At 36.4% G+C, this 19,622-nt stretch overlaps 1 protein-coding gene across 1 annotated transcript in view; it reads right to left on the bottom strand.

Moving 5' to 3' along the window:
- The window catches only part of Boll (boule homolog, RNA binding protein), a 35,776-nt gene extending 16,542 nt beyond the window's left edge, over window positions 1–19,234 (bottom strand). Inside the window, exons 1-5 of the mRNA XM_027925041.3 lie at window positions 19,214–19,234; window positions 15,650–15,793; window positions 12,650–12,741; window positions 9,745–9,799; window positions 8,344–8,419 (exon numbers count right to left, since the gene is read on the bottom strand). Of these exons, the coding sequence (XP_027780842.3) occupies window positions 8,344–8,419; window positions 9,745–9,799; window positions 12,650–12,741; window positions 15,650–15,793; window positions 19,214–19,234 (388 nt within the window). The remainder of the gene's footprint in view (window positions 1–8,343; window positions 8,420–9,744; window positions 9,800–12,649; window positions 12,742–15,649; window positions 15,794–19,213) is intronic.
- Between the last annotated feature and the right edge of the window lie 388 nt (window positions 19,235–19,622).

Here is a 19,622-nt window from a genome sequence, read left to right as displayed (position 1 = left end):
TATCTTCTATTTTATTGGAATATAGGTTTTCAAAATAATTTCTAATTGTCTTCTGTATTTCTGTAGTGTCTGTTGTGATATTGCCTTTTCCATCCCGTATGTTAGTGATTTGAGTTCTCTCTCTTCTTCTCTTCGTTAGCATGGCTAAAGGTCTGTCGATCTTATTTATTTTTTCAAAGAACCAACTTTTAGTTCTGTTAATTTTTTCAATAGTTTCTTTTGTTTCAATTTCGTTGATTTCCGCTCTGATTTTGATTATTTCTTGCCTTCTGCTACATTTGCTGTTGTTTTGCTCTTCCTTTTCTAGGGCTTTGAGGTGAAGTGTGAGCTCATTTATTTGTTGGTTTTTCCTTTTTTTGAGGAATGACCTCCAAGCGATGAATTTCCCTCTTAAAACTGCTTTCATTGTGTCCCATAGATTCCGATATGTTGTGTCTGTATTTTCATTTATCTCTAAGAATTTTCTGATTTCTTCCTTTATGTCTTCTGTAACCCATTGATCATTCAGTAACATATTGTTCATTTTCCATGTGATGTAGGATTTTTCCTTCCTTCTTTTATCATTGATTTCCAGTTTCATTCCATTATGATCAGATAAAATGCATGGTATTATCTCCACCCCTGTATATTTACTGAGGGTTGCCCTATGGCATAATATATGGTCTATTTTTGAGGAGGATCCATGTGCTGCTGAGTAAAAAGTATATCCACTTGATGATGGTTGATATATTCTATATATGTCAGTTAAGTCTAGGTTGTTGATTGTGATATTGAGTTCTATAGTTTCTTTATTCAGCTTTTGTTTGGAGGATCTGTCCAATTGTGAGAGAGGTGTGTTGAAGTCACCCATAATTATTGTGTTGTGGTCTATTTGATTCTTGAACTTGAGGAGAATTTGTTTTATGAACGTCGCAGCACCATTATTTGGTGCGTAAATATTGATAATTGTTATGTCTTGTTGGTGAATGGTTCCTTTTAACAGTATATAATGTCCTTCCTTATCCCTTTTGATTAATTTAGTCTTGAAGTCAATTTTATTCGATATGAGGATGGCCACCCCTGCTTGCTTACGAGGACCGTGTGCGTGGTATATTTTTTCCCAACCTTTCACCTTCAGCCTGTGTATGTCTTTTCCAATCAGATGTGTCTCCTGGAGGCAGCATATTGTTGGATTTGTTTTTTTAATCCATGTTACCAGCCTATGTCGCTTTATTGGAGAGTTTAAGCCATTAATGTTTAGAGTTACTATTGATATATGGTTTGTACTTCCAGCCATGTTTGATTATTTATCTTCTTCTTTTTTTTTTTTTAATTTAGTTTGTTTCTCCATGGTTAGCTTTCCCCCCGCCCTCTGTCTTTATAGAGGCACTTCCCACTGATGGTTTTGGTTATTGTTTTTCATTTCTTCCTCGTGTAGTGTTTTGCTCAAGATGCTTTGCAATGCTGGTTTTCTGGCTGCAAATTCTTTTAGCTTTTGTTTATCATGAAAGATTTTTATTTCGTTATCGTACCTGAAGCTTAATTTTGCTGGATACAGAATTCTTGGTTGGCATCCATTGTCTTTCAGTGTTTGAAATACGTTGTTCCAGGATCTTCTCGCTTTCAGCGTCTGTGATGAAAAATCCGTTGTTAACCTTATTGGTTTACCCCTGAATGTAATCTGCCTCCTTTCTCTTGTAGCTTTTAGTATTTTCTCTTTGTTCTGTATATTGGATATCTTCATAACAATGTGTCTTGGCGTTGGTCTACTGTGATTTTGTGTGCTCGGTGTCCTGTATGCATCTACAATTTGTATATCCGTTTCCTTTTTTATTTCTGGAAAGTTTTCTGTAATTATTTCTTTCAGCAGGTTACTCATTCCCTTGGTTTGAATCTCTGTACCTTCTTCTATCCCGATGACTCGTAGGTTTGGTTTCTTTATGTTATCCCATATCTCTTGGATGTTTTTCTCGTGGTTTTTAACCAGCCTTTCTGAGTTGGCTAGGCTCTTTTCAAGATGATATATTTTGTCTTCATTATCTGATGTTCTGGCTTCTACTTGCTCCACTCTGTTAGTGATACTCTCAATTGAGTTTTTAATTTGGTTTATCGTTTCCTTCATTTCTAGAATTATTGTTTGGTTTTTTTTTATAATCTCAATCTCCTGATAAAGATGCTTAACTTCTTCTTTTATCTGTCTATGTAATTCATTTTCAAAGTGTTCTTTCACTGTTTGAATTTGCTGTCTCGTATCTTCTTTAAGGTTCCATTCCATCTGTCTAAGGTATTCCTTGAGTTCTTTATATGACCATTTTTCTGCTGAGTCTAGGTCCTCCTGAATATTTAGGCTGTCCTTCATTGTTTGTACTACTTTTCTTCCTTGCTTTTTTATGCTGCTCATGTTTCTTCTTGTTCTGTTTGACTGCTGAGTTACTGTTTACTCTTATAGATTTATTTGATGCTTGAGAGGAAAGATATTAGAAGGGAAGGGAAGAAGTCACTAAAGAGAATGAGAGTAGGCAGGTAGAATTCAAGGAAGGGGGAATAAGAAAATTGAAAAGAAATGAAAAGACAAAAGAAACAAGAATAACAAAGATTAGATAATAAAGAAAGAAAGGAAAGATGAAAAAAAATTTTTTAAGAAAAATAATAGTGATAATAAAAAATTAAAATTAAAATTAAAAAAAATAATAAAATAAAAAAAATTAAAAAAAAATAGAAACATTGAAAAAAGTTAAAGAACAACAACAAATAAAAATTGAAAATGAAAGAAAAAGAAGAGAAAAAAAGAAGAAAAAAAAAAAAAAGATCATAATAATAATAAATGCAGTCCTAGAGTTCTATTAACTTCTCTTCCAGTAGGTGGAGCTGTGCCCACTGGGCCAAGCTTCTCCTCTCAACAGGTGGGAACCATTCACTGTGCAGCCGCTCTTTCTCCTAGACTGGGCGGGTCTCCAATCCTGAGTGTCTAGGGCCTTGTCTTGTGTTTCCTGAAGCCAGGCCGTGCTCACCTGTGGCGCTCACCACAATACTGGCTACACGCCAGGTCTGCTGCTCCTGGGAGCCCTGTTTTCATGAACACCTGGGCTCACTCTCCCTGTTTGCCTCCCTCAGACCCTAAGTTTGTAGAGCTTGGGGCTGAGATCCCCCAGCGAATTTGCTTGCCCTCCTGTAGCCACGCCCCCGGTAGCTGGTGCAAGAGACCTCCGTTGTCAGCACTGGTGGGAGCGGTAGCCGGGAGTTCCGCGCCGCGAGTCCCGCGCTACTCCTGATTCCCTCGGTCTGGTTATTGCGTTCACAGGAGAGCTGGGAGTGGCCCTTAAGTTTTCCCTGCTGTGTGGAGAGAGATGACTAGGGGATTACACACCTGTCGCGCTGGTTTCAATGCAGTTATCTCCTCCGCCCGTGACGCCGTTTCTCTGCCATGGTGATATCCCATGCAAATGGTGACCGTTTGTTCCCTTTGCCAGGTGACCAATGCAACGGGTGGGTCCTGACTGTCTCTCCCAATCCCCGTTTCAGTCCTGTGGCCACTGCCTATGAAGGCTCGGTTGGCTTTTACCTCTGTAAGTTCCTAAGGGCCGGCCAATTATTTCAGCGGGATCGTTAGTGCTGAGTCACAGGAAGCAGGCGAACCGGAGCTTAATTGCTTCCGATTCGGGCTCTGTGTGTGTGTTCTGAGGGGCCCAGCCTGTACACCCCAGATCCACGTCAGCTCAGCATTGCCTAGTGATCCTGAGCAAACAGCATTTAGACAGTTTACGGCTCCCTATGCCCGCGCAGTTGAAGATGTCAGAGACTTGATCTCTCTGCGCCTGCCACCATGTTACATCTCCTCAATGCTATTCATGTTGCCCTTACAGCTTCCTGGTATAAGCAAGTTCTTGGGATTATACAAACTGCTGCTTCTGTTTCCAGTCCAGATTTCTAGAAATGAAACCCTGCCGCTGTCGCTGTCTCTGGGCCACGCTTGTCTGCGACCGTAGCAGAGCCGCCCTGGCTTCCGCAGCTCTTCAGCCCTGTGCCCGGCCCCAGGGGCCCAAGCGGCTGCCGCCGCGGCTCTCCGTCCCCCTCCTCCGGAGCACGGGTCCCCTGGCAGGGGGGTGCAGAACGACCCCAGAGCAGGCTCTGCCCGAAGGTGCAGCGGCGAACAGGCCACCGAGACGCTCGAGGCTGCAGTCCAGCCTTCGGAGGACAGGGCTCGGCACGCAGCCCAGCTCCAACCTCTAGGTGCGGCTGCCGGACAGTGTATACAGAGCCATCAAGACAGCAAGCAGAAAGCAAATGGCGGCTCCCGCGGAGTGGATTTTCGGCACAGAAACCACAGCCCCGCCAACAAACCCAATCCACAAACTCTCCCTGTATAAAAAGTATTCAAAAAAAAAAAAAAAAAAAAAAAAAGGCGGGGCGCACTGAGCTTTCTTTGCCTCGGGTACTTACAATCCACTGCTGATTACACATTCAGCTTCTCCGCCCGGAGCGAAGCGAAAGAGGAAGCAGATGGGAGCAAAGCGCCCACGGCTCTGGGCAGCCAAGCGTCTCTTTTTCGATTTCTTTGTTCTTCCTGCTCCTTGGCAAAGTGGTCCGCTACAGATTAACGGTGAAATGAGCTCTAACAGAAATCTCTATTAAAGCCGCTGCTTTGAGCACCACGCTCAGCACTTCAGCAACCCCCGTACGCAGCGGCCATCTTTTTCCCCATAGTAAAGTTTCTATTAGCTAGACCTTCTATTTGTAAAAGTTCAAAGATGGTGGAGGCAGTAAAGTTGGAGAAGTCTACTTTGCTGAAGATGTTTTATTCCATCCTATTTAATTCTTTGGGTTTAGAGCAAGCATTCACTTATGTTGCAACTCTTTATCTCCATTTTCCCTTTGTTACAATTACTGCTGTTGCAAACGTTGACCAGAAACTTCTTTGGCTAATGTGGGGTCCTTATCTCTTTTTCCAGGCCAGGTGGTATGAAGAAAATAAAAATCAGATTACACATACACACACACACACACACAATTTTGTCATGGAGGAGACTTTAAAAAGTTACATAAGCCAATTTAAGATTACTGGCCCAGCAAGGTTATGTAAATTACTGTAATTAGCAATGCTTCTTCCACCATATTAGTGCTTCTCAAAATTTAACATTAGAATCACCTACATAGTTTATTAAAATACAAATTTCAGAACAAATCCCACTATTATGTGTAATTATAATGCAACAATAAACATTAAAATAAATAAAAAATAAAAATATAAATGCATATAATTATATTGTACATTTTGTAACAAAAAAAGCAAACAAATACAAATTCCAGGGATTTTGATTTAGTTAGATAGGGCCTAAGAATTTGCATTTTGAACAGTTCTCAAGTGAATTGATATTGTTTGCAAACCACTTCAAGTAGTACTAGACTACCATTTTAAGTAGCACTACCAATTCTTAGCTTTTATATTTTCACTGCATTGGATCTAGTATTTTAGTGTTTTAGCGTTTTTTAATCATGTTCTTTTGAGAATCTGATGAAAGCCATGGACCTTTTTCTCAGAAATATGTATAGTCAAACAAAAGTTTACACACAATTCAGGAGGTTCATGGATTCCCCCCAAAGATCATCAATGAATAATGGTTTATCTGTTAAAGAGAGAAATACATAAATAAATTTTTAGTGCATACTATTAAAGGGCATTGAACTAAGACCTGATGATACAGAAAAATTAAAAACTGGCCATGGCATCATCTCTATCTCCAGAGAAGTTAGGGAAGATAGTCATTGGCTAATTACACAATTAATTAAATGTTTGATAAATGTATGAAAAAGTGATTAGGGTATAATGCTAGGCCATATGGGGCACCATGCAGGACATTAATATTATTTTATATATAATAATTATATAATTAATAAAATATATAATATCATTGTTATAGCAAATGTATTATATGTAATATAAAGTAATTAGTTCATATAATTAATTAATTAACCTCTCCATATATATGGAACATTTGTGAGAAAATTATTGCTGAGCTGGCTTTGAAGAAGGAATGGATGAATGGTATTGGCAAAGGAAATAGCATTTCAGTGTTTGGGAAGCAAAGTGTGGTTTCTGAAACTGAGAAGGCCAGATGGCTGAAGCACAAAATGAAAAGGGAAGAACAGCTCAAAACAAGCTGAAATGAGATGATAAAGTGTGAACTTCTAAAAGATCACTACGGCTGCCTTGTGAATGATGAAATGGAAGGTAGCAAGATTATATTCATAGGGACCAGCAAGGCTTTTCCGGTAATCAAGGAAAACAAAGTAGATAGCTGAGACTAGGGTGTTAGTAACAAAGATGGAAAGAAGTAATGGATTTGAGAAAAAATTAAGAATATCTTGTATTTTGCAAATGTATTTTTAATACCCATTTTTCTTTGTAGAAAGATAAAAATAGCTTTAAGGTCAAACAGTCCTAGATTTGAAGGCTAATACTACCACCATGTGGTTAAGTTAACCTCATACTTTATAGGTTTGAATATAGTTATGTTATGGCAGGAGGTAAGAAAAGGCATAGGGTGAATATAGTGATGTTCCTATAGAATCTGTTAATCAAACAGTTATTTTAAGGAAATATTTTTATATAAAATATGATATTATGAACAGAATGCAAATTATGCATGAAGTAATTTTTATATAAACCATGAGATTTAAAGAAAAGTTGTAAGCCGCACATGGTGGCACACTCCTGTAATCCCAGTGGCTCAGGAAGCTGAGAGGAAGATGGCAAGTTCAAAGTCAGCCTCAGCAATGATGAGGCACTAAGCAACTCAGTGAGATCCTTTCTCTATTAAATAAAGTATAAAATAGGGCTGGGGATGTGGCTCAGTAGTTGAGTGCCTCTGAATTCAATCCCAGGTATCCCCCTCAACCGCCCCCGCCCCCCCAAAAAAACAATAAAGAAAACTTGTAATTTCAGTATACTGTATTGGGTTAAGACCCACAATTGGCCAAGACTAATTTTGCCTTAGGAGTATTTCAGAGGAAATGTTTTTAAAACAATGACTTCCCTAAGAATGAGTTCTCTATTTCTAGAAATAGACCTCATAATATCTCAAAGATTGCTGTGAAGATTTAAGGAGATCAACGAAAACCCATAATACTGACCCTCATGCTGAATAGTTCTGAAAAAAAAAAAAAAAACTTTTCATATATTTGAAAACATTAAACATAGTACTGATTTATTTTCTATTTTAGCAACTGGTGGATCATAAATATGAACATTACTAATTGGTACTTACTGCTGGTGATAATGGGATAAAGAAATGTTACTATATATTACAACTTAACTCTTGTAACTAACAATAATTTGAAAATATCAGCTTTCTGCCATGTTTACTGCATTCCATTTTGAAGTGAGCTACATTAACACTAAGTCAAAATTAAAATTAATTCTGTTAACTCATAAGTAAAAGAACAATTCAAATGAGCAAAAACATCAATTTGTTAAGAGAGATATAATAACTACCTAAACATTCGAGCAGAAACTAGGAAAAAGCTAGGGAAAAATAAGAAAAAGTTAGGTAATTTTATGTTTTCTCTTTAATATCTCAATAAATGTTAAAGGCAAGAAGTTAATTAACAAGTTAATTAATGAGAAAAAAGTTGAAAGCATTATAGAAATTTGAGGAAAACAGACATAAGTTAATTCCTAAAGTTTTAGTGATTATTCACACTATAGTTATGACACTTGTGGCTGGGTTACAGTACATACCATGCAGTGGTTTCTGCTATTCTATATTTTCACTTTCAGTATTTTTGCTGATAAATTTTAAATTACTTTTCCAACTTGAAAATTTTATAATTAGTAATTCTAAATTACCAAATCACTCCTATTGCTTTGACTATTTAAAATATTTTCATCATAAAAGATCTTTTCTTTAAAGATGTACCTATACAGAATATAAGTAAGCAACATTATTTATGTGTATTTTTCCTTAGTCTCCCAAAACTAAGATATATTAACCCACTAAGTCTTAAGTTTTCATTCTGTGAATCTTTCAATGAAATTGACACAAGTGCATTAAAATAGGTTGGAAATAATAATCTAGTTTATATATATTATATTAATTCATGTTAAATTATATTTTTATTATTATAATTATATTGTATATCACATTTTATTCATCTATACTATATTTAAGTTTTTATAGGTGTTCTACATCTAGGATGATGAGATAAAACGGGTTCATTTGGGGCAAGATATATTTATGTGACCTCCAACTTTGCTAAAACAACTTTATTAGATGAAAGAAACATGATGTTTTAAGAAGATTCTATAAATATTTCAGAAAGGACTATTAAAAAATATTGAAAAATGCATTAGTTCTCAATACATACGAGGGATCCCTACTTGTTGTTTTCTTATTGCTGGTCCAATATTCAGTTTCTTATCTTTATAATTAAGTTTTTCAGCCTAAAATAAAGAAAAAACAAACAACTTTATTATTCTGGTATTGCTATTTCTAACACCAACAAATAAAAACTAATGAGAAACAATTTTAAAAAATCAGACTATTTTTGAAAGCAGCAGGGCATAGTAGAAAGGGCAGCTTTTGGAATCAAATAATCTGGGTCTCAATTTTGGTTCCAATATTCCGACTGTAACTTCTTATTTGTAACACAGTCAATCCTCATTATGCATTGCTTCTATATTCATGAATTTGCCTATTTACCAAAATCTATTTGTAACCTCAAATGAATACTTGTGGTGATTTCAAGGTTATTAGTAAACATGTGCTGAATGGTGAAAAATTTGAGTAGCCTGACATATGAGTTCCCAGTGGAGGTCAAACAACGCAATGTTATTTCTTCTTTTCAGTTTTCATAATATAAAAAAGTATCTTTTTTCATATTCTAATTAGTGCTGCATTTTTTGTTAGTGATTGTGTTATTTAAAATGATCTCCAAGTATAGTGCTATGCTAAAGTGCTGGCCGGTCCTAAGCACAAGTTCCTGTTATATGCCTTATAGAGAAAATATGGATTATATGTGCTTAATTCAGGCATGAATGATAGTGCTGGTGGCCGTAAATTCAATGTTAATGAATCAATAGTATATTAAATAGGGTGTATTTAAATAAAAACATAACAAAACAAGGTATGTACTGACTGACTGATGACAATATTGTAATCAGAGGTTCTTGGGAACTTTATATTGTGTTTCCCCTAGGAACAGCAACAGTTCAGTATTCACTAATTTAGTATTCAGGGCAACTTTATAGAATAAACTACAATGAATAACAAGATTCAACTGTTTATTATTTTGATAATATATAATTAAAACTCTTACTTTTTCTAAAAAAATTAAACATTACATTTGCCATAATTCAAAATTATTACATTGAACTACAGGGTACAAGTTTTTCTATGAATGATCTTACTTTGTATTAAGTTTTTCATAAAGAAAAATAATCTCAGATAATTTTGCTCTGTGTTTGTGGCGATTTTTAGGAATCAAGATCTTACTATCATTTCACATAAGATACATCTCCAAGTTATTAGTTCAGGTAAACAGATGAAAAGAATTTTACTACAGCCTCATAATCACAGTCATGTAATGATTTGGAAATTGTCCTTCTGCAGCATTTCTTGGATATCAATGGCAGTCTTACAAGGCACATACTTTTTTTTTTTTAAAGCAGTTCATTACTGTAGTTGTACTTTATTATTAAACACCTTAAAGTATTAGTTTCAAGGAGACATGCTCCAAAAATGAAGTTAAATGCATCAAAGAACTTACCTCTTGTAAAATTTTTTGTGCATCTTCTTGTGTTTCAAAAGTGACAAAACCATACCTTAAAAAAATTGCATCATTAATAATTATTTTCTTAAAACATTACATTAGTTATATTAAATTTTTTCTTTTTTCCAGTGCTGGGGACTAAACTCAGTCTTACACATGCTAGGTAAGTGCTCTACCACTGATTACATCCCCAGTCCTATACCAAAATAATCTTTTTTGTTTGTTTGTTTGTTTAAGGATAGGTCACTGTAGGAGTTAGCCTCTTTCTATATTGTAACAGCATAGGAATCTTAGAGGAATCATTCACAACATAAGTCAGGGCACTGAAAGGAAAATAAAAGGAAGAAACCAGGGATCTTGAAATAATTTCACTCCTGAGTTGAAAATTATGAGATTCATGTTCTGGTTTAAAAATTGGAATGTAATGAATTTTGGTCTAAAGCAATAATCTCCTTTAAAGTAGCAGAAGTTTGGCTTTCAAGGAATAAAAGTAGAAAAAAACTTAAAAAAATTAAAAATCTAAGCACAATAAAATTTCTTGTATTGGTAAAAGATTGTATAAATGTATTAATTATTATTGGCATGTATAAACTGATTATACAATTATTAGTATGTTTCCCAAATAGTATCAGTTAAAATGTATACAACCTAGCTTTTATGTCTGTTTTTTCCATACAAGTATAATTCATATAATGTTCAAGATACAAATATGAGTTATGCCATTTCCAAAAAACAAATTAGGTAGAGAAAAAGGAAACAATAAAAGTGTATCTGAAATTTGATATATATACACATAGAGAAGAATGAAATTATGGCATATGCTGGTAAATGGATGGAACTGGAGAATATTGTGCTAAGTGAAGTAATCCAGTGCCCCCAAACCAAAGGCTATTGAATATTCTCTCTGATATGTGGAATGCTAACCCAACAAGGGAGGGTGGGGAAGGGAAGAATAGAAATTCATTAGAGTAGACAAAGGGGAATGAAGGGAAGGGGGGGATGGGAAACAGGAAAGGCAGTAGAATGAATCGCACATAAATTTCCATCCTTATATTGAATACATGACCAGTGCTAGCACCACATCATGTACAATCACAAGAATAGGATCCTAATTAGAATAAGTTATACTCAATGTATGTACAATATGTCAGAATACAGTCTATTATGCATATCTAAAAGGAATAAAAAAACCAAATCTAAGAAAACGTAATTTCTATTTAGATAATGAAATTCTTGAGTAGTGCAAAATAGCCTTTAATTTCCTTTTGTTTTTAATGATTGATCATATTTAAAGTTCCTTCCTTCCTTCTTTCCTTTCTTTCCCAGGGATTGAAACCAGGGGTACTTAATCACTGAGCCACATCCCCAGCCCTTTTTATTTTTTATTTTGAGGCCGAGACTCACTTAATTGCTTAGGGCTTTGAAAAGTTGCTGAGACTGGCTTTGAATTTATGATCCTCCTGACTTAGCTTCCTGAGTTGCTGGGATTACAGGTATGCACCACTGCACCTGGTAATGTTTCTTTATAGATAAAGGACTTTCTCTTTATCTGTTTGCCCAAACATTAGATAAGAGTTAACTATTTTACACTATTTTTTTTTTTTTTGTAGAACACGTACACCATCCAGTGGAAAATGCATAAAATACAGCTTACATTTCCTTGTGCATTATTCAATGATAGAAATTAGATATTAACAAAATAATACAAATTATGATAGCCATACAAAAAAGGGATAATCTCAACTCATCTGACTATTATTTGGCACTATTAGGAAATATTCATCTATTTAAAAATAACCTATAAAGAATAGGATCCCATCTTTTCCAGAATACTCACTTGCCATATGTTGTTTCTCACTAATATTGTTTGTATCTATTTCATTGGTCCTTTTTTTGTGTCTGTAAATATTCGTGTCCTGTCCCTCTTTCTATAAAATAAACAGAATCCTTCACTGGTCTCCACTGCCTTCTCTCTTTTATTTTACCTTTGCAGTAAAATTCATTATGTGAATGCACTATGTGAACTACCTTTCCCCTCTCCAAAATTTGGCTTTTGTACACACAGCAATCTACTGAAACAGCTCTACACATTTCCAGACACACCTTATTGCTTTCTTCACATTTTCAATCTCCTTGATATGACAATTAAAAATCCTTCTCATTAAAGTTATATTTCTCATATTAGTTCCCTAATTAAGTCTCTCAGACACAATCTAAAGACATTCCTTGGAGTCAGCTGTTTTTAAATAAAATTTTATAATAATCTAAAGGAGGGAGAAGATTCATTAAGTATCTGATCTTTAAGCTTCTGGACCCATAGCTACCAATACATTTGGTTCTCAACATTAAGTGCTTGCTGTTTAACACTGAATGGGCCCTCAGTCTACACAACATACATTCCCAATAAATAAAGGAAAATTATAGTATTCTTTCCCATCCCACTAAAACACACACAAGTGTCTAATACACGTAAATAGACTGAAAGGTAAAAGAAAAAGAGAGGGAATGGAATTCTGTTGAAACAAAAAACTACCACAATAATGGGATAGAGGAAAAAGAGAAGTTTAAGTTTAGTACATTAGACAAAGAGGAATGAAGGGAAATAAAAGGGGATGGGAATAGGAAAGACAGTGGAATAAATCTGACAATTTTCCTATGTACATATCTGAAAAGACCTATGCAAATCCCACCATCATGTATGTCTACAAGAATGGGGACCTAATTAGAATGATATAAATATGCATGTATAATTTTATAAAAACAGATTCTATTGTCATGTATAACTAAAATGAATCAATAAAAAGAAAAAAAAGAAAAAATGAAATCAAATAGGTAAAAAAAATCTAATAATTCAATAAGAACACAACTGTTAATTCTATATACTATCTGTAATGATACTAACCCTTTGGACACTCCAGCTCTGTCATTTACAATCTTTACTTCTTTTACAGATCCATACTGGGAAAAAAATTTTCTTAAATCATTTTCATTTGTCTAATGGCATAAAAAGAAAACATTAGGAAACCTTTTTAATAAATAAAAGATGAAACAATTCATATGTTTTGGACACAGAAAAAGTTATAAATAAACAATACTATTGTTAAAGAATGTCTCTCCTTAAAACAGTTTGGAAACTACTATGTCATTAAAATAAATACAAATCCTTTGCTTTATACAGCAGCTATATTGTTAAACTATTACAAAAACAATTTAAGCTGAGTTATTCTAAAGCTTTAAAAAAGGCTCAGTATTTAAAAGAATCTTTAGGTCACTCTTGTTCTCTAGTTGACAAGTTTTGAAAACACAAATTTGGATTAGACATGCTATAACCACAGTAAGGACATATTACTATTGAATCTTGTGGCTCAGGAAGGCTGACAGGTATGACAATAAAACTAGGTAACATTGGCCTATTCCAGTTACTTTATTATTATCAACATAATCTCCAGGAAAAGTCAGGGGTTAGGAAAGGAATATATTTCCACAATTACTTGAACTTAATTTGTGATAACAATGGACTAACTATGGGATTTAAATTTATTAGATACTTTATTTGTATTCAACATACATTTCAGTAAATTCAGACATTATGATGGTATTTAAAATAACAACATCATAAGTTAGACTTATAATGTATAAAACATGTACAAAGATGATTTTTACACTGTGGTTTTTACTTGAAATAGTCCGATAACAGACTTAAAACATATTTTCCTAGATTATTCATACTATATTCACAGTGCTTTCATTTTCTGGTTTAGTTGCAACTGTTTGCATCCAAGAATAAACATCTCTGGGAGAAATATCTTTATATATAGGAAAAAGACAGGTCTTAGAGCAGAGTTTCACCCTTTGAGTTTTACTGCTATTTCACTACTTAAGTATACTATCACTTTTTAATTGGTAACAAAAAGTTTGCTAAACTGGATGATGACAAATATTAAGTTAATCTTAAGATTTAGTGAATGTCTTTTATTCTAATAAATACAAAATGAAATTAATGCTAGAATAAGGATTGTTATTAGTGATTAAAAAATTAATTCATACTATTCTCTGGTGGAAGACTCACTATATTTTGCAGTTCTACTTCTTCATGAGAGGATAAGGACAGAAAGACACAATGATTAAACACTAAGAAGACTCAGATTTTTTAAAAAAAAACTGTATTATAAAACCCCATTTCTTTATCCCTACCTTTATTTTAGGTTCCTCAGCAACCTCCTAGACTTCAATCTGTTGCAGATAACTTTCTGTGATAGAATTTAGGATTTGATAACAAAAAAAGGCCTATACTGTCAGAAAAATGCATAACAATAATAATTACTTAAATCAGGTAATCAGCCATTTCACTTACAGTAGCAGAGTTGTGAGGTAATTTTTAGCACCTCCATATGGGAGGTGATAACACTTATAAGAAAGGCATGCATGAATGTTTTAAGTTGAATATCCCTTATTTCCAAATGGATACATGAAAGTATTTCTAAGTTTCTCAGTAGGCTTCTAAAAATAAGAGTTTAAAAAAGTCTGAGACGCTGGCCACTATAGTAAACTATATATTTGAGGGCATTTATCTATGGTTTTGAAAGCTATTGGGAAACACTATGCAAGGAACCATAGCAGTTACCTTAAAGCTAAGGCTTCACTGTAACAATGGCCTCCAAAGTTCATACTGTTGGGTTTCAGTAACTTAGAATAACCTGACTATACAAATGTTTATTTATTAATGACTTACTTTAAAAATAAACTATGATGCTGTAATATAAATGAATTCTGAACTGAGTATTTCTGGTCAGTTATTAATATTTTCCAGACAGAGAAAGTCTTTAAACATTTAATGGGCTAGAGACATAGCTTAGGGGTACAGCACTTGCTTAGCATGTGCAAAAGTTCAGTCCCCAGTACGAAAAAACCAGCAACAATAATAACAACAAAACTTTTCTTCTTTATTTTTTGCAGCACTGGGTATCAAACCCAGGGCCTAATGCATACTAGGCAGGCACTTTACAAGCTTTATCTCCAGCCCTTTTTATTTTTAATGAAAAGTATACTTAAGACTCATTATTTTGGCAGATACCCTGTGGCATTTTTCTTAAGCAGGAAAAAAAGCAAATTGTGACAGATTGATTATGCAGAAATAATGTATTATGTCAAATATCACATCTAATGGCCAAAAGGATTTTGTCAAAGAGACATTCTCTATGTCATATGACAATACCTATGTCATATGTAATATAGAAACTTAGAAATACTTCCATGTATCCATTTGGAAGTAAGGGATATTCAACTTAAAACATTCATGCAGGCCTTTCTTATAGGTGTTTATCACCTCCCATATGGAGGTGCTAAAAATTATCTCTCAACTCTGCTACGGTAAGTGAAATGGCTGATTACTTGATTTAAGTAATTATTATTGTTATGCATTTTTCTGACAGTATAGGCCTTTTTTTTGTTATCAAATCCTAAATTCTATCATAGAAAGTTATCTGCAACAGATTGAAGTCTGGGAGGTTGCTGAGGAACCTGAAATAAGGTTGGGATAAAGAAATGGGGTTTTATATTAATACAGTTTTTTTTTTTTTTAAATGTGAGTCTTCTTTTGAAAATTATAATCACCCATTATTTTGAAAATTAGAGTATTATGCAAGAAAGTATATTAGTGTGTTTTGATGACATGAACAAAATGGGGTTTGAGTCAGAAAAGCAGATGCTAGTTTTATTCTGTCACCATATAGACAGGAGACTATAGCCAGGTGAATGAGCCTCAATTCTCTTTTATGTGGAACTGGGAAATTATACATGTTCATTTAACTTACACAATTATCAAAAATTTTTATATTAAGATGACCTGAAACCTACTAATCAATATCAAGTAAATATAGCATGCTGCATGCATAAAAGGTACCTTAAAGTCAATTCCTCCTACAAAGATGCGATTAGGGATCACAGTTCCATATCTTGGGGCACTTGTTGGGTTATTCAGAGGCACAGGTGACACAGGATTAGGGGATGGAGATAATGAATCTGTTTGCGTCTGATTTGATGTTTGCTGTAAAATAAAATTCTTTTAAACTTTTAGCACTAGATATAAGTTCCAATGCAGATTGTAAACATTTTTCAAAAGATGTCATTTAGGCAAAATGTAGTATTTTACATTTCACTTTTATTCTAATATTATGAAGATTATAATTAAGAGGTAATAGCTTTTAGGGCCAACAAATAATAAAGAAAACTAAGAATCTACTACAGACAAGTTCTTAACGATTAAATATGCTATTTAAATATACTTTCTAGTAATTATCATTAAATACATTATTTAATTATCAAGGAAGACTAGTAAACTCTTAAAGAAGTTAAAGAAAGAAAAAAGCAGCCCTAGACAGATGGTAGCTGGCCTGGCACTAACTGCTAGGCTATGGTGTGTTATATTATTAATGGAACACCAACATCATAGATCACTCTATCTGATGTATCAAGATAAAAACTAGACCACTCCATAATCAGGACTGTACACTGACAAAACAAAAGCATTTCCAAAATCAGAAGAATGACCAAACATCCCTCTATCCTAGCTGATTTGAGTGATTATTCCTTGTTTATCAATCATAGCCTGAGCCTTGATTTTTTAGATAAGAATTAACATATTCAATCATAGAAATACCCTCACTTCTTGACAACTTGCACTCAAAGATAGAGTCCTTCTTCTTGAACCCCTAAAAACTGCCCACTGAGCGCTCCCATGCTGTACTTTCTTCCTTCTTCCAATGAGTTAATAGATCCAACTTTATTAAATTATAGGTGTATTCCTGGTGGTCTTTGGCTAAAGGGCCTTGAGAAGTTAATAAACTCTGACATTCAAGTTCACCATTTTCAGCCTGAAAAATCAAAAATTTAAATGTACTTGTGTATTAGAAGATTGAACTGATTTTGTAAAAAAAAAGAGGAAATTACATACTTATAATTCATGGGGTTAATGAATACCAAGGAATTAATCTTAGTACATATGCATATTTTCACAATTCTAAGTTAGAGGACCTAATTTAAATTTAATAGATACACATCAATGTATGAGGCTTTGCACAGTGGTAAGCTAATAGACTTGTATGGTACAACTGAAAAAAAATGACTTGAGAATATAATTTTGAAGAAAATCTTATTAAAAACTTGCTAATTATTTTCCATTTAGGAATAGTCTAACATACTAAATGAGTGCTTCAAAAAGACTGAAGTTTATAATTCCAATTCTCTGAGAAACAAATACATGAAAACAAATTTCCAACTTAGGGAGTAGATTTTTTCTTTTTCACTTCATTGACCAATAAAAACCATAATCCCTAAATTAATTTCTGCAAGATGTAGAGAGAAGTAATTAAGCCAGTGTGGCTAGTGGGCTATAGGGTAAACCTTAAGGACCCATCTTTCCCATTCAGTCTTAAAGAGGAAAAAGATATAATCCCTGAGTTCATAAACACCTTTTAAAACAAACAACAGACTGCATTACATTTAACAATTACTATGTTTAATTTCAATGGGAATGCAATCTTAGCTTCCTCTCTGAGCAGTTGGAGGTTATTTATAATATTAGTCACTTTACTCAGTAGGATATAGTATTCAGAATGGATGATTTTGTGATGCATAATTTTACTTTTCCCAGACAACCTAACAGTTATAGTAGATAAAACCTTGTCTCTCAACCGATTTGTTTACAGTGTAGAAATTACTTATTTATTAAATTAAAAAAATCAGTTTTCACAAAATTCTCTTCCTAAAAACAAAGAGTTCAATGGGAGAATCATTTGTTTACAAGTTTAAGTAAATAAAACTTCATTATTTTTCAGATACAGGAATGAAATGAACAAAAATGAACAGACTTCCTTATTTCTGATCTTAAGAAACAAAAGCATACTCATTGAGGAAAGAAAAACATTAACTTTTTACAACTCAATTCATTTCATTCTCCAGTCTCTAAGGCTCCATGCGTTCCAACTGCCTATTTTTTCTTCTTACCACTGAACATTTTCTAACACACCAAATAATTTACTTATTAATTTTATTGTCTCTTGCCACCGTAATGTAATATTCACGAGGACAGGGGGACTGTATTTTTCTTTTCTCTTCTGGGCAGCATCGAAAATAGTGACATTACATAGCAGGAGAGATCTGCTGGCGATACGTAGATCTCATTTGGATGAGAGCTAAAGAATACGAATAACATCCTAGAAAATATTTTAATCTTAGCAGTAACAAGGTTCAGGTAGAGGCAACGTCTAAATTCTTCTGGGATTAGCAATGAATTAAACAACAAAGCCTCGAATTCCGCAGGCAACAATTTTGCAAGTGTATGAAAGCAGCCAAGAGAGGCTGCTATTGAGTTAGACGAGAAGGTCCCCGCTTCGTAAATCTCCTAGCCCTAAAGGGTTTATTAAAATTCTCCAAAGTTATGTGCCCTCACAAGCCTTCTGGCCTTGAGAATTAACCTTGAAATCTATCACCTCCTCTGCACAGACAAGAGGAAGAGGGCGGGCTAACCGTCGCAATCACGGCCTCGGTGCTCCTTCCCCTCCGAGGCCAGCAGGTGGAGGCGCTGGGGGACAGGGCCGCAGCGACAACTTCCTCGGGTTCTCTCAGGTCATCGTGGACTTGGGTACTGCCACGAGGATCCACCCCCTCCCCACCAAAGTGCGGGAGGGAAAAGAAGGCTAACCAGCGAGAAATTTTGCCGGGCAAACCCGCCAGCAACAGTGGCGGGAACCCTCAACGGTACCGACACCGCCGCCGGCCTCGTGTGTAGCAGGCCTCGGCCCTCACGCGGTGCGTGCTGATTGGCTGCCAGCTGGGCGCGGGGCGGGGCGCGGCGGCACGTTACCGCTGCCCTTCAGGCCTGAGGGAGGTCCGCCGGGCTCCCAGCCTGTCGCCTCGCGTCTCCCGCCCGGCTTCCCGAGTCTGACAGGGCCAGGACGTGCACCCCATGCCAGACTTCCTGGTTCAACCTGGGCCATTGCATCCTCCCAGGTCTCTCGGGATTTACAGGCCCCACTGACCAGTCAGGGAGTGTAGGCGTCGACTGCCTGGCAGCTCCTTCAAGCCTTGGGCGGCTAGGCGGAGTCCAGCAGAAGCGAGCGTCAAAGGCGCAGCCCAGCGCAGTTTCGGCGGGAAAGTGTTTTTAATCTGCCGAGACTCCGCCAGGTGCATACAGGTCTCAGCCACTCGCGGCCTCCCTTCCATTTCTGAGGCTCCCCCAGTTGGCGTGCCCGCCCGCACCCAGCCCAGGCCCTGTGGACCCTCGCCACCACCCCACAGGGCCTGCAGGCGGGCGGCTCTTCGCAGCACTCAGTGGGGCGCCCGGGCCATGTTTCTTCCCAAACAGCGAGCGTTTATGCTCTCAAGTGCGCCCCTCCAGGCCCTCAGATACGGGGCCCCTGGGGCTCCTTTTCCCGCCATCAGGGCCCCGGCCGGTCGCCGTACTCACCGCCCCGGACTCGGTCTCCATCTTCCCCTTCGCTCTTCAAAGAAGGGCTAAAGGCGTAGAAACCTAAAATTTGAAGGCACCTTCACACCAAGGAAGCCACGCCACGTTTTCCCTCTGGGACTCTCCCCCTGGCGGCGACGACGGCAGTGGCAGATGTAGGGGCGCAGGCTCGGACCCGGGGCCAGAACCTGCCACCTGGGGGGGGGGGGATGGGGAGGGGCTGGCGGCGTCGCCTCCGGCAGCAGGCCTCAGTGCGGGCGGGCGCTGCAAGCCCGGGAGGGGCGCGGGCGGGCGGACGGGTATCGGCGAGGTCTCCGAGGCGGCACCACTCAGGGGCAGGGCGCGCAACAAGTTGAGGCGGGAGTGGGGTATGCGGATCGAGGGCTCGGTTATGGAACCGCTCTCGTTG

This window comes from Marmota flaviventris, chromosome 11 (assembly GCF_047511675.1).
Source record: "Marmota flaviventris isolate mMarFla1 chromosome 11, mMarFla1.hap1, whole genome shotgun sequence".
Classification (NCBI taxonomy): domain Eukaryota; kingdom Metazoa; phylum Chordata; class Mammalia; order Rodentia; family Sciuridae; genus Marmota; species Marmota flaviventris.
This window is presented reverse-complemented; position numbering and strand designations above follow the sequence as displayed.